This window comes from Schistocerca nitens, chromosome 1 (genome assembly GCF_023898315.1).
Source record: "Schistocerca nitens isolate TAMUIC-IGC-003100 chromosome 1, iqSchNite1.1, whole genome shotgun sequence".
Taxonomy (NCBI): Eukaryota; Metazoa; Arthropoda; class Insecta; order Orthoptera; family Acrididae; genus Schistocerca; species Schistocerca nitens.
In genome coordinates, this window is record NC_064614.1 from 310835152 (window position 1) to 310850393 (window position 15242).

General features: G+C 44.1%; 1 protein-coding gene across 1 annotated transcript in view; it reads right to left on the reverse strand.

Annotated features, from left to right (window-relative positions):
* The window catches only part of LOC126244582 (discoidin domain-containing receptor tyrosine kinase B-like), a 457485-nt gene that overhangs the window by 85832 nt on the left and 356411 nt on the right, over positions 1 to 15242 (reverse strand). The window contains exon 7 of the mRNA XM_049948255.1: positions 15009 to 15142. Within this exon, the coding sequence (XP_049804212.1) occupies positions 15009 to 15142 (134 nt within the window). The remainder of the gene's footprint in view (positions 1 to 15008; positions 15143 to 15242) is intronic.

Genomic DNA, 15242 nt, shown 5'->3' on the forward strand with positions numbered 1-15242 from the left:
AATCGGCATTTGCTGCTGACTAAAGAACGGCTCTGTTTCCGCCAAAGTACGTTTTGCTCAAGGTCGTGAAGAGGAGATAAGAGAAATTAGGTCTCATACGGAATCATGTAGAAGCCGTTTTTGCCTCGATCCGTTTGCGAGTGAAAGAGGAAAGGGAATGAGTAGTATTGGTATAGTGTATTCCCGCTTTGCACCGAATGGAGGCTTGCGGACTGTGTATGTAGATATAGACATAGTTGTATTGTGGATAAAATCCGTATTCAACATCGTAAAGGCATAAGAATGTTCTATATACTCCTATTATGCAGCAACATTCAGTTGTTTGGGTCTCCCAAGACGAACGGAATCCAAGTCTTGCTCTGCAGCGAAACGCTCTCAAGAAAATAATAGATTATTTATTCGGATACACTAAAGATGCCGCCGGCCGCGGTGGTCTAGCGGTTCTAGGCGCTCAGTCCGGAACCGCGCGACTGCTACGGTCGCAGGTTCGAATCCTGTCTCGGGCATGGATGTGTGTGTGATGTCCTTAGGTTAGTTAGGTTTAAGTAGTTCTAAGTTCTAGGGGACTAATAACGTCAGAAGTTGAGTCCCATAGTGCTCAGAGCCATTTGAACCATTTTTCAACTAAAGATGCCGCTGCCACTGCTTTAGAGGATCAGAGAACAGGTAATATCGAGTAGCAGACAACAATTCGTATGCTACTAGTCATCGAGTAAATAAGGATAAAAAGCCTTAGTCTGTCCTCGTTCTTCGGAAAGACAATGTCAGCAGGTCGGACCATTTATTACATCTTTTTGACAGCGAAAAACATCTAACAAATACATCATTGCCCATATTCACTTGATTGATCGCCTGAAGAATTTATTTTTGCTCTTGTGACAAGGAAAAAGGAATCCTCAACGATTTTATCATCTCATGTTGTTATTGAATCCTTTCAAACCGTGTTTTTGTACTACCAACATCAAAGAGGAAAAAAGGCTTCTCAAAATTTGTTTGAGTCCACAAAAAAGTGAATAAATTATAAAAGGGAATATTTTAAGAAACAATGATACGATTTGTAGCACAAAAATGTTTTTGTAATATCTTAAAAAGGCAGCCCATACATCGTAAGCTTAGATAGCCAGACTAAATTGTTAATAAGGAATGGAAACAATCTGGGATCGTTCGTAACTGAAGCAAAAAGCTCTGCAGCTAATAGTGTTTATTCCTGTTGTAATATACTGCCACTTTTTTCGTATGTATGTAAAACATCTACCTAGAGAATGGTCTGTACGTAAACTTTGTTTTCAGGCTAATTTACTTAGCTATGAATCTAAATTAGAAGGCAGGAAGATACGCTGGACGAACTTAAGACACCTTTGCAGTGACTGGCTGTAAACGTGTTCGTGGTGACCAAAAATAAGCAGTTTTTGCTGCCTTACTAGTACCTTTGGCCATCCAGATCTGAAAGTGTAAGCGGCCACATGATGCACTTTCCACTACGTGTATGTGGGCATGCGTTCTGCATCTCGCTGGTGGTGTATAGTTGCTGGCGGTTGAGCAGCGCCCCAGTGTTCTCTAATGCTTCATCGTCTCGTCTCCCCTCCCGTCGTGAACGCCCCACCACGAACCAAACAGATGCCTATCACTAAATTGGCAATTTCGAAACGAGTGGCCAGACCAATGGCGCCTACAAATTCTCCGTGAAATCAGTTGTGTACTATAAAAGCAATAAATTCCAGAATGCCGTTTATAGCTCCATTTACGAGCCGTTATCTCCTTCTGCGAAGGCGTCTTCAGTTAATTATTCTCTTGCGCACTTCTTGGACGAGACGTTACGAGGCGTACGTCAATACCTCAGTAAGGAATGATATTTATGTGTACACCACCACTGAACTACAGTTAATGTGAGAACAGTTTCATTCTCAGATTAAAACGTACGCTCACTTTTAGCAAGTAAAACAATTAAATAAATTGTGTGCCACCAGTACTGCAAGTTTTGTACAGAATAGACCTTTTCTCTTTCACGAGGAAACAAAAACTATTTTAATATCTATTACTGGAAAATTATTTTTCTGTAAGCAATAAATAATGCAGTTTCACTAGTATGGTAACACTTTTGTCTTTATCATTTTGACATCCCTACAGCAAACAAAGCTAGCAGTGGCATATTATTAGTTACTCCGAGCTTAACGAATAGCCAAGATAGCTGTGTGAGATCCGATTAACATTCTGATAGCATGTGAAATCCCGGATGTATGGAGGTAGCTACGCAGATATAACAAGATACAGTTTCAAACATTCTTATCAACATTTATGTGATGCAAGTGTCAGGAATAATCCACACATTTGTCTCCGAAGTGCAGTCTGAGAACGACGATAGAGCGAATCCTGAAACCCGTACAGTCGTGGTGCTCGCTATGTTTCCTTCATTTCCTTGTTTATAAATCTGAGATTGGGAGAATTTCATGTCTTGTAATGCTACGCCGTATTCCACGTGTGACTTCCTGTAGTAATCGATATAGTCTGTCGGTGTTGGAGCGCCGACCATGCAAATGATAAAGAACCCCCGCCCCAGCATTTGCCATAAGTAATTTAGTGAGTCGTCTAAAAACAGAAATAAAAAGGAAGAGACGAGTATTTGAACACCATTAGTGGAGCATAAAGCTCCAGCGTCTTAATCACTGTATCACCCAGACCACTTCACTGTAACCGAGATGGATATCAAATATAGTCCGTATTTTTTCTGAAATAGTACACAAAAATTGAATATCGTACATTTTCGTACCTGAATACAAGGAACAGCCTCGGAAACTATACCATTAAACTCAGCGATATCTTAAAGTAGTCCGCCATGCGGCTACACTGACACGTTAACCCGTAATTATTTAACGAACTCGTTGTACTTAGTGCAAAAAATGTGTGTCGATGAATAATCTGAAGTATATCAGACAATTTTTTTTAAAAATAAGACTGTTTATTATAAGTTTACATGTAACGGATGACAGTGTACAATTCATTGCAATTTTTATTTAAAAGAATTAACTGTATTATTCCAAAACATAAAGTTATTTCAAACCTGCGATTTAAAATATTACCTAAAGTGTCTTAAAATAATTGTAATGAGATTGGAGAGAAGGCATAATTGCAGTGTGGCACATGTCTCGAAAATCATCATTTATCGACACCACTTCGTAAACAACTCTGAAATTACTTATCTGTGAAAATATTGTAATAGCTAAGTCGCCATTGTGGTGTCAAATGATCACTGTATGCTGTGACACCAGCACAACATGTTCAATGTTTTAATTCAGAATGGCCTCAGAAGTAATTTGGCCTGCAGTATTTATCATATCGTGTTCATGCCTGTCTGTAACACAAGTGCTTAACGTTTATGCTGTCCATATCATCTACACCTACTTCTATACATATATGGCTACTCTGAAATTCACGCTTAGGTTTCTTGCTGAGGTTTCATCGAAACACCTTATGTGGTGTGCGTACTGTAAGACCTTCAGTACACACACCATCACATTATTTGACTTGTCACTCTAACGAAGTAGGCGAGTGTCAGCAATATGTGTCGTGGTCTTATCGTGGCGTGTTTATCTTCTGCCGTTAGGTCAGACGACAGAAATGCCACTTGCACGCTTAGAGTAGCAGATTGACGGTGACCAACTTTAAACAGAACTTGATTAATTTTCACACACATTTATTAAAATAATAACAAGCATAAAAATTACTTAACTTGGTTCTGGATGTTATTTACAATTGACAACCTGAAGTTCCTTTGGTATTGGTACGTTTATCTTATTCTCACATATTTCTCTGATACTTGACAAAAGTGGCTATACATTTATCTTCATGTGTACGTACAGGAATATGGTAATCTTATTGCGCGCAGACTGAAGCTTGACGATAGACTGTTGCAGACAAATGCAGACTGGCTAATCGGAGGTCTGTACACTCGTTATAATACCCCGCGCGTTCATGTATCACTGCGAGAGTGTGATCCGCGAGGAGAAAAGGTTCTATGTTAGCAGCAATCTAATTGGCTGCGTTACATATTAATACGCGGATCGGCGGAAGCAGAATTTGGTCCGTCTCTATGGCAGCGACACCTCGTAGTGCGCAGACGGACGAGCGCTGCGCCTGCGCTGTTGTGCTTAGTGGGGCGCGCTCTAATGAGAAAGTTGTGTACACGCTGACCAAGCGGAACTATGTACACAACACCTTTAGACTACCTGCATACCGTTCCTCTCTCAGATAACAGGCTGCGAATACGAACAGTTAAATCTTTCTGTGTGAGCTCTGATATCTCTTACTTTTCTTAGTTTACGACAATCCTCATTCCTCCATGTGTAGGTTGATGTCAAAAAAATATTTCCGCATTGGGAGGAGAAATTTGATGATTCAAATTTCGTGAAAATATCACCCAACAACCAAAATCGCATTCCTTTCAATGGCTGGTATCATAGCTCGCATATCATGTTCTTGACATGCTCTACAATATTTATCTATGTCCTCTTAAATCATACCAGGTAAGAAATCCTCCAGAAGAGGAGGGACAAGTGCAGTGTAGGCAGCTTCTTTCGTATAATTGTTGCATCTTGTAAGTGTTCTGCCAATAAAATAAAGTATTTTGTTCGACTTACTCACAACATTATCTGTGTGATTGTGTAGCTTTGTCAGTATCAATCGAAATAAAAACCCTTTCACCGATGCCTCAGTGAAAACTCAGTCATTACTTCTATTTGAAGATTGCCATAGGCGTGCTATTAACAGTCTGCGGAGGTGAACACATGTATCTACATTTGGGCGAAAAGAAAAATAGAAAACATAAAAGAATTTTGCTTTTTGTGTTACCTACATAAGCCATTTTTCGGGTAACTAATTCGCTTAATTTCGGGCGCGTGGTGGCGCGACGAGTAGGTGGAACAGCGGCGGGTGTGCTGCGGCGAACAAATTTGCCCAAGTAATTACTTTTCGTATGTCGTGTAATGAAGTGACAGGTGCAGCTCGCAGCCTGTTGTTAGCGATGCAAACGAATTCCTTTGTTATCCCCCCAGGCAGAATAATGGCCCACGTTTCACTTACTGCTGCGGTGCGCGTGGACTGCAAAGTGCGACCAGCCGGCTCTACGTGCGCACACCGGGCACATTTAGCTGCGCTCAGTAAACGCAAACGGAACTTTCCCCATCCTCTGAATACATGAAGGGGCACTTCTAACAGGGCGTCAGTCTTGGGAGGGACTGTCTCGTAATGCCGTCAAGTTCACGTCCTCATTACGCAACTGATATCCCTCATGACGTAAGCTATAACCTTTTTAAAAATGGTATGTCTCGATACTTAGGTTTAACTGCGGTATGAGAGACTGTTCCAGGAAGTTCATAAATCGAAGTTTTAACTTTGTTATGAGAGACTGTTCCAGGAAGTTCATAAATCGAAGACCTTGCTACCGCTCGTCGAAGAGTTTAACTGTCAGAAATTGGATAATTTGCTTTTGGATTCGCCGGCGTGGAATCAGTTTCGTTAATGCCTCATTGCAGTGTTTACTCCCATTTTAGGGGGTCCTCTGTCTTCCTTAATTTCACAAATTTATTTAAACTGTTGGACGGCGCCCCTTTCTATATAAACATTCTTCAGGTATGCCGAGGATGAGACATCATTCTGCCATCTTCCGTGTGTTAACATATTTTAAATGTTTGAGCATCGCGTTGTCTGAGGTGGAGATTGGGAACCTAGCCAGAATTTGTTTAAACGAGCACGAAAAAGCACCTAAAACCCCACTTAAGCTTGCCGACGCGCTGCCCCAATTACTTTCAACCTGTCCAATGGCACCTCGTGTAAAAATTCTTTTGCATGTGCTGCAATGTGGTGACCTGTTACCTTTTGCTTACATGGGTACTAATCGCAACTAAACTGACTACATGAACTTTACGTATACAAAATGAACTGTTTAAATATATTTAAATTTTATAATTAACCGTTTAACATTTCAAAGAATAACATAAAACGAAAAAATAAATTCTTTCTTAGCAGCACGAATAGAATCTGAGCAGACGATTTGCCTGCTGGAGCACTTAACGGCTGGTCTACAGTGACGATGTATCACCTGCTGATCAGACAGTCCTCATACGCTACACGTAACTCTACAGATAGCTTTTCACCTTTCCCTACGGCCCACTAAGCCGAAATATTCTAGGAACTTGAAAGGAACATCTATCTGCTTCTGCCCACGTGGTTTCAGCCAAATCACTCAGTATCATCTTATGCCCTTGCGTTTTAGTTTTGCATTTGGAGGAGATCTACCTTACGCTCCCAATCTCACTTCCTCCTGCGTCGAGTCCCGGCATGGTTTCCATGTAGGAATTCTTTTTTTCTTTGCCTTCGATGTCATCTCCGTGGCGCAGTCAGGACGTTAGCGACAATATGGGTTTAGTTAGGTTGTTAGTCAGTCTTTATATCGGAGATGAGAGGAAGAAAATCCCTTGCTAGGTAGTTGTTCGACCACAACATGTTAGTGCCTTCCATGGAATGCAGTATTAATTTGCTGAAGTAGCAAGTTATTACTTTTAGTCAATTCGTTTATTGTTCTATCAAGACATTTGTTTTGAGAAATGTCAGACCAAATAGGTCGATCAGGTGCTGCTGAGGAGTGTCACTGCAATCGCACTGTTCGCCGAAACTTTTCTTGTGCTGAGAATGATTTTTGTGCTGAAATGCTGCCACCTTGCTCCTTGCTGTTTGGATTCCTGGGTGACAGGTGAATGGGTAATTTACTCTTTACTTGAACATAAGAATGGCTGTGGGCCCGTAGAGGTCCTTGAGCCCTACTGGGGTGGGTGTTGCGGAAATGTGAGGTGTCTGTTGATTTCATTTGACTTTCTTTAACCTTTCATTTTGGCACTTCAGTGATGGCTCGAGGTACCCGGGTCCAATGCCAGTGTGCGGGCAAACTGGCCCTGTGTAGTGCAGGTGTCTTTTCGAAGCCCCCAGTGCGTCCACTTTGTCCAAAGACTTGGGTGGGAGTTGAATAATAAGTTCCTGGATAGTCATGATTTCGAGTTCCGGGTCTAAGTCACAGACTCTGGCTCACATGGATGCCCCTAAGATGAGCCAACGGTATCGAGTTTGTAAAACCTGTAAGAGTTTGATGTTGTATGCACACACCCTCCTCCGCAGAGCATCCATACAACGTGGGCGGAAGAACTGTGACTCCACAGATGTTGAGTTTTGCACAGACGATCATATGTGTGCGAAGTGGAAAGAGTTGACGGATCAGTCCTAGGGTTTTCGTTCTCTTCTCGGTCTGGTAGAGTCTGAAAATGACCTTGCTGTCGTAATGCACTCTGATACTTGACGTGATTTGTTCAGGTGATTTCTGTTCCGCTCAACGCTAGCCTCTCCCGGAGGTCAGGTCTGTGACGCGTAAATACACCCATAAAAAAAATTGCATCACCTCGGTTCAGAGAGTACCGGAACCTGTACAGAAAATTGGAATAGAGATCAATATAAACACTATTTCCACCCTTTTTATTGCTATGAAAACTACACATAGCATGTTGAACAACCGTACAGCGAGACCTTCAGAGGTCTCGGTACCTCTAACACCCAGTAGCACGTCCTCTTGCATTGATGCATGCCTGTATTCGTCGTGGCATACTATCCACAAGTTCATCAAGGCACTGTAGGTCCAGATTGTCCCACTCTTCAATCGCGATTCAGCGTAGATCCTTCAGAGTGGCTGGTGGATAATATCGTCCATAAACAGCCGTTTTGAATTCATCCCAGGCATGTTCGATAGGGTTCATGTCTGGCCACACAAGTCGAGCGATGTCGATATCTTGAAGGAAGTCATTCACAAGATGTGCATGATAGGGACGCGAACTGTCGTCCATGAAGACGAATGGCTTGCCAATATGCTGCCGATATGGTTGCACTATCGGTCTGAGGATATAATTCACGTACTATACAGCCGTTAAGGCGCCTTCCATGACCAACAGCGGCGTACGTCGGCCCCACATAATGCCACCCCAAAACAGCGGGGAAACTCCACCTTGCTGCACTCGCTGGACAGTGTGTCTAAGGCGTTGAGCCTCACCAGGTAGCCTCCAAACACGTCTCCGACGATTGTCGGATTGAAAGCATATGCGACACTCATCGGTGAAGAGAACGTGATGTCAATCCTGAGCGGTCCATTCGGCTTGTTGCTGGAGTCATCTGTACTGCGCTGCATGGTGTCCTGTTTGCAAAGATGGACCTCGCCATGGACGTAGGGAGTGAAGCTGCGCATCAAGCAGCCTATTGCGCACAATTTGAGTCTAACACGACGCTCTATTGCCGCACGAAAAACATTATTCAACATGGCTGCGTGGCTGTCAGGGTTCCTTTGAGCCATAGTCCGTAAGTAGCGGTCATCCACTGCAATAGTAGCTCCTAGGCGGCCTGAGCGAGGCATGTCATTGACAGTTCCTGTCTCTCTGTATCTCCTCCATATCCGAACAACATCGCTTTTTTCACTCCGAGACGCCTGGACACTTTCCTTCTTGAGAGCCCTTCCTCGTACAAAGTTACAACGTGGACGTGATCGAACCGCTGTATTGACCGTTTAGACATGTTCATGTTTGAACTACAGACAACACGAGCCGTGTACCTCCTTCCTGGTGGAATGACTGGAACTGATCGGCTGTCTGACACCCTCCGTCTAATAGGCGCTGCTCTTGCATGGTTGTTTACATCTTGGGGCAGGTTTACTGACATCGCTGAACAGTCAAAGGGTCTGTGTCTGTGATACAATATCAATAGTCAACGTCTATCCTCAGTAGTTCAGGGAACTGGGGTGACGCAAAACTTTGTTTGATGTGTGTATTATAACCCTCGTATTTTGGAGTTGTATTGGATCAGTTGGTTACCCGCCCAGTTCGCCGCGAGTTTGAGATTTTGCTGCATTCGTGATGAAGGTGGTAGCTCGCGACTACTGGTGGGCAGGACTGTATTGTTGGCGAATTGCGCATTGGTATAACTATGACATAGGTTATAAACAGTGTGCAGGACAGCACTGAGCCTTGTGGAATTTCTTGCTGCAAATCCTTGATGGTAGACTGCTGCACCACAATCGTGACGAAAAATTTATGGTCTGTAAGGAAACTGGAAATAACTGACTAGGTTGCCCGGGACAATGTGCAGGTTCAGTAACTTAAGGAGACGTTTCCCCCTCCAGATCCTAATATACGCTTCCTCCACGTCCAGGAACACTGTTGCTGTATAGATGGCACGGTTTGGGTTGTAGGCGATATTTTCTGCGATCCGTAGTAGTTGGTACTCAGCAGAGAGGGAATGTTGGAAGGCAAATTGGTCTGGCTGTATGACGTCTTGGGTGGTGAGAAGGAATTTCTGTAGATGCAGAGTGTGTGGTACATGAGAGCCTGATAGGTTGGTGATTAACTGATTGACTTTAGTCTTTGCCCTGTTTGAGGATTGGTGGGACCTTGGCAGGATGGAAAGTAGTGCAGGTGTAGACAGCCGCTGAAAATCCTAGCAATGAGGTCCAGTTGATTTCTTGGTAACTGCTTCAGATGGGAATTTGTAACGCCATCCGGTCCCAGTGCTGAGTGAGTGCCCAGGTGTCAGAGGATTTTCTTAATCTTTGCAAGCATAGTTAACGGAATGTCATCCTGGAGGTGATCCAACTGTAGTTAGCACAGCCGTTGGTGTACCCTGTCTCCAGCGTTGTCTGTACTACGGCGTTATCTTCTAGGATATCGACAGCGTTTTCGCGTTTATACTCCTCGGTGCAGATTTCTGCCTTGCCCAGTATGTCATAGACAAGACCGGCAGGGCGCTGGAGTGTGTGCTTCAATGGACAAGCAACTATTCATCACGGGCTTGAAGCATGAAGTGGGCCATCCTGCTCGCTCAATCTTCGGTGCGATGACCGACGACACAATGTTGTAATTCGCGGGTGAGGCTTTTCATCCCCTGTGTGTCAGTCTATCGGGATTCGGTGTCCCTGCCAGAGTTTCTGGCTATGTTCTTCAAGGTCTTCAAATCATTAAACAAGGAAGATTACCCTTTTGTCTCCAGTTAGGGCCTTTTGATCTGATGGTGTTTTGTCAGTACGTCCTATGGAGTTTGCCAGTGAGAGTCGATATCACTGTATCGACGTTGGCAGTGGTAGAGATGCCCTCCGTTGGCCGGACGTTGGTGTAGAGCTGTGTGCTGTACTGTTTCCAATTTGTATTGATGGCCCATGATGGCTGAAGATGGTCCACAGCGTTTAAAATGATACCGAGCACTGGCTGATAGTCAGAAGTTAGAGAGGAAGGTCCAGACACAAGTTTACCATCATAGCGTTTTTCAAGACATCCGGTCAATGGTTGGGGTTGTTAGGGATATGAGTTGGCTCATCAAAACCAAAGGCAATCTCCTCAAGGCGTCCTTCCATTGCTTATTGCTTATTGCCATGGGGGTTCGTCCGCCTATTGTTCCACGCAAATGGCTTCACCTTGAGGTCGCCCCTTAGAAGTATTTTGTCGAAGCCATCAAACAGCACAGTAAAATCGTTCTCTACGAACGTCCTATTAGGCATGAGGAAGGCTGCAATGAGTGTTATGGTGCCATATGCAGTGGTAATGGCGATCGCCGAGTCGTCGAGTGTTGCTAGTTGAGGCTAGGCGATTGGAGCATGGGTTATGATTCTTTGTATATAGGTGACAATGCCCCATCGCAGCCATGGTCTCTATTTGTGTGAAAGCCCAACATATTCTAAAGCCTGAATGGCTGCACTGGTCGGAGATGTGTTTCTAGGAGAAGGATGTTCACAAGGTGACGGAGCAAAAAGTCTTGGAGTTCTGGCTTCTAGGTTTAGAGAACATTGGCGTTGTCTATACAAAGAGTCAGGTCTTCGGTCTGTGAATGTCTGTAGGCCATTGCTTGGGGTGAAGATCTTCATGGCTCCCTCAAAGAGGGCTATATTTTTCATCGATACTGTTGGTGCTGCACAGAATTTCTGCAATGTCTTCTTTAGAATGGTCAGGATGTTCCTCTGCTATAAGGTCGTCAGGAAGTCTGTGATGCTGGACATAATGGATGCAAAGTCGTCGTTATTGGATGACATCAGTTCCGGCTGTTAGGTACTAGCCGGTCGTCGTCCTCTCGTTTGTGTGTTGTCGAATGGCACACATACAGACTGACAGTTTCGATGGATGAAAAGGGAACTCTGATATGTCGTTCACTGCTGGTGGTACTGGTACTGCTACTTGGGCTGCTTGTTGGGCCCTTTCTCTCGCTATTTGATACTGTACCATGTACGAGCGGAATGGTTGTTGGAACGTGCTGCACCATCTCCATGTGGCCAGGTGTTCTCCATTACAGTTTGCGCATGTAGGCTTCTGGCATGCAAACCTGGAGCCGCTGTTGGCCTGATGGTGGCCTCCAAATTATTCAAATCTCGCCAGGTGGGTGCAATAATTATTGATGTGAAAATATCGCTGGCACCATTTGCGTTAAGGAGGCCCCTCTTTTGGATAGTACGTTTCAACTCGAATTCTGGTGTCCAGGATGTGGCATGGGTCATAGAAGGAGATACTGGTCAGTCTGGCTGGCAAAGTGATGCAGTGTTCTGATCCAGGTTCTTAAACTGATGTACGGAAGCTTGCGAGAATCCAAGTTTGTGTAGTTCAATTTCCACCTTCTGAACTGTCATTTCATCTGGTTAATATTTATAGACAAATTTCAGCGTTTTCTCTGTAGGTAGATGGTGAGTATGAAAAGGAATTTTCACCTCATAGAAGAAGTTTAGCGCAGTCCGTTGGTCCGTCAGCATCTCAAAATCATATTTTACCGAGTACCCTTTATCTATGGCCTTGATGCTCCAGTAACTTGTTTCTTCAGTTCCGTATTAAGCAATTTGTATTTTCCCGTGTACTAAATCATGATTGGTGGGATCCTCACCAGTCTGGTAGGTGGTGCTTGGGAGGGACCAGGTTGGCCTGCTTGGCTAGTGTCGTTTGTAGTTGGTTGAGTGATGTGGGCCATGAGCTCACTCTCTGGCTGCAGAGATCGAATTCGTAGGCTGTGGGCAGTGGCGGTTGTGTCTTAGCTCCATTGTGGACATTTTGCAAGTTCTTTCGCGTCACACCCGACCGCTTTCAGCGGACGAGCTGGAATAGGACGTTGTCATCGTTAACTTGAGATGTGTCGAAGTCACATCCTACAGCTGATCGTCACATGCTGTCGTCGTAAGATGTGATGTCGCTGTCGTGATCTGACGTTTTGAGTCCGCGCTTTGCGATCAGGTCCCTGGGCTGTTGATGGCAGCGTTGCCGATCGGCCTCAGTGATTTGGTTGTCTTGGGATGCCGTCTGTTGATGGATAGGTATGGAAAGTAGCGCACACTAAACAGACAGTCCTGACCGTAGAGTTTCACTTGATGAGTGACCTAGATAGTGTCCTGTGGAAGGAAAAGGGGGGGGGGGGCGGGGAGGGACGAGGTGGATGCCACAGCTCTCCGTTGTTTCCTGTTCTTGTTGTTCGTCCGTGTGCCGTGTCCGTAACCGAAGTTGTCATAATCGGCTGTCACCTGCCACAGCCTGGCTCGTCGTATTCGGATGTTCACCTAGTGTAGCCTGAGTCGTCGTAACTGGGGCAGCCGATGGGACCGACGGCAGAGCAAGCAGCGCCGAACGGCCATCAGCCTACCCCTGCGTGGTCGAGGCTGTTAATCCTGTCGAGTACTGTTTAATCTGTCTCTCTCTGTCCTTTTATTCCCTTCTACACTGATTCTGGATGCATAAGGCCCTTTGCGATGTTTATCGGGAATATTCTCTTAGAAGTTTTCCTTGACGTGTGATTACCTTAATTTTTGACCTTCATTCCAAACTGTACCCAGAGTTCTTTCATTATCCGTGTTGGAGAGTCTGTATCATTCATTCGACCTCGACCTTTGGCGCTAATGGCGAGGTATCATGCGTACTGCTTGCAGTGGTGCTTGACCAGTCTTGAAGAAGCGAATAGTGTCCAGCTGCTTCCAGACTCATTGTCTGCCCCGATATCCCGTTTAACTTCCCCCTGTCACACACACTACACACGCGGGCCGACTTGCTTACTACCAAACGCGGTTAATTTTTTACGTTATAATTTTCTAATCCGACATTTACTTAAAATAAAGTATTTTCTACGGTCAGTATACCTCCAAAGATCGACTGGAAATGGCCTCTTTAGCACATGATCTACAATAAACACTTTCATATAAATTTCCTCCTATACTTACAATATGTTTACCACTTACTTGACTTACAAGAGTAGTAATGATAAGTAAATTGAATTTATTAATTTTATGTTGTAAACTGAACTGTTTAAATATATTTAAACTGTTGATTAACAGTTTAACTTTGCAAGGAATAGAATAAATGAAAAAAGCGGTTGTTAGCAGCGGGAATCAACCCGATTTTCCGAGTTACCTGTCCACAATCTAGACCACTCACCCACAGCGCCATCAAGGCAACTGCTCCTCAAAAATGCCTTACAGTTTATGCTTTATACACACTTTCAAAGTGAGTGAGTGCTGTGAGCCACATAGTACTCATAATGTTGGAAGGATGAGATGTTAGAGCATGTGCAGTAGAAAATAGACAAATGTGTCCTTATCTGAGTTGACTGTAGTGGGGCTGACCACTATTTCAGGATTCGACACTGGTTTCCAATTGTCGCGGAGGAGGGCTACAAAACATGTTTTCGTCTCTTATATTTCCATACCAGTATGCTTCTGAAGAGTTATGGTGTAATTATAGTGTGACTGCCGACTCGCATTCGAAGACAAACGGTGTTATTTTAGTGTAACTTCCGTCTAGCATTCAAAGAAAAATTGCATAATTTGAGTGCGGTATTTACAGTGTGCTGTTGCGCATCAGCACATGATAACTGGCCACCACTGAACCTGCCACGCGGATTAGATCTGGTTCTGGTTTCCTTCCATGTCTCATAAGCTAGCAGGCAGTGTGTTAAGGTGTACGAGCAGGTAGATGGGTTTCACTGCTGAAGGCTGTTATTCACATATCAGGAAGGAATAAGTATTCAGACGTCTACATTAAATCGAAAAGCAACTAAAATCATAACTTTTGTTATGTCCACTGCACTAATGGTGCCTTGGATTACTAGCACAAATCCCATGGAAGATCAGGTGAATGTCCTCCATAGCACAATACGGCCCCACCAGACTGCGTCCGTGATGCAGACCATGTTCCGAGCAGCTGTTCACCTGGATGATGGAGAATCACGACACCGGCAGCGACTTGACACAGCCAGAAGCCAGAGTCATCCAACCAGGCGACACATTTCACTAATCCACTGTCGAATCTCGATGACCCCGTGTTCACTGCAATCGTATTGGCGATGTCATACAGTCCACATGGGAGAACGTATGGGTCGCCTTCTACAGAACCTCATTTTCTACAATATGAATTGATTGGTGACCTCCGAAACACTTGTGCCTACTTCAGCGTTGTATTGTGTCTTGTATACATTAAACAGTTGGCTGGTCGTGTTAGTCCTACGAATTATTCTCTCCAAAATTTATTCGTGACAGCGTCACCTGAGCAAAAATTTTGTTAATTATGGTGCATAATCGTATGTAACTACACTATGAAAATGTGTTGTGACATGTCAATCTGATAAGTATTTTTGGCTGCATTGCTAAAGCTCTCGTACAGTAGTGGCAACCGCTTGTGGGTACTAACAGATACATCAACAATTCGAGGTCCTTGGACTCTATGCCACTGGGTTCTACGATCCTCTCCGAAACATGAGACCCCATGGAAATATGGCTGATCATGTAAACAGCGACACAGACACGCAAGTAACAAGATATCGAGAAATTTGCACGAAACTGCTAGGTATACAACAGTATTTACATTGTTATTACTGTTGTTACATTCTTATTATGAAGAATCAATACTGGGCATTAAAACAGCGCTACCTACATTTCATATGTCTCAGCAACTATCCAAACGTCGATAGCATAGACTCACCTGAACATCCTTCCTGAAAAAGTTGTTGGTAAAGATATGAACGGCGCTGAAGTTGCGGACCTGGTCGAACTCGAAAAGGAGCTCCACGAAACCATTCGGGTAGGAGTCGTTGGTCCAGCCCACCCAGCCGTTACCTGTGTAGGAGATGAGTTTATATTACAAAACTGTGGAGAGAGGGACAGATTTCAACACCTCGCCAAAAACACTATTTTCTTGCAGTTGCAGCACTTAAGT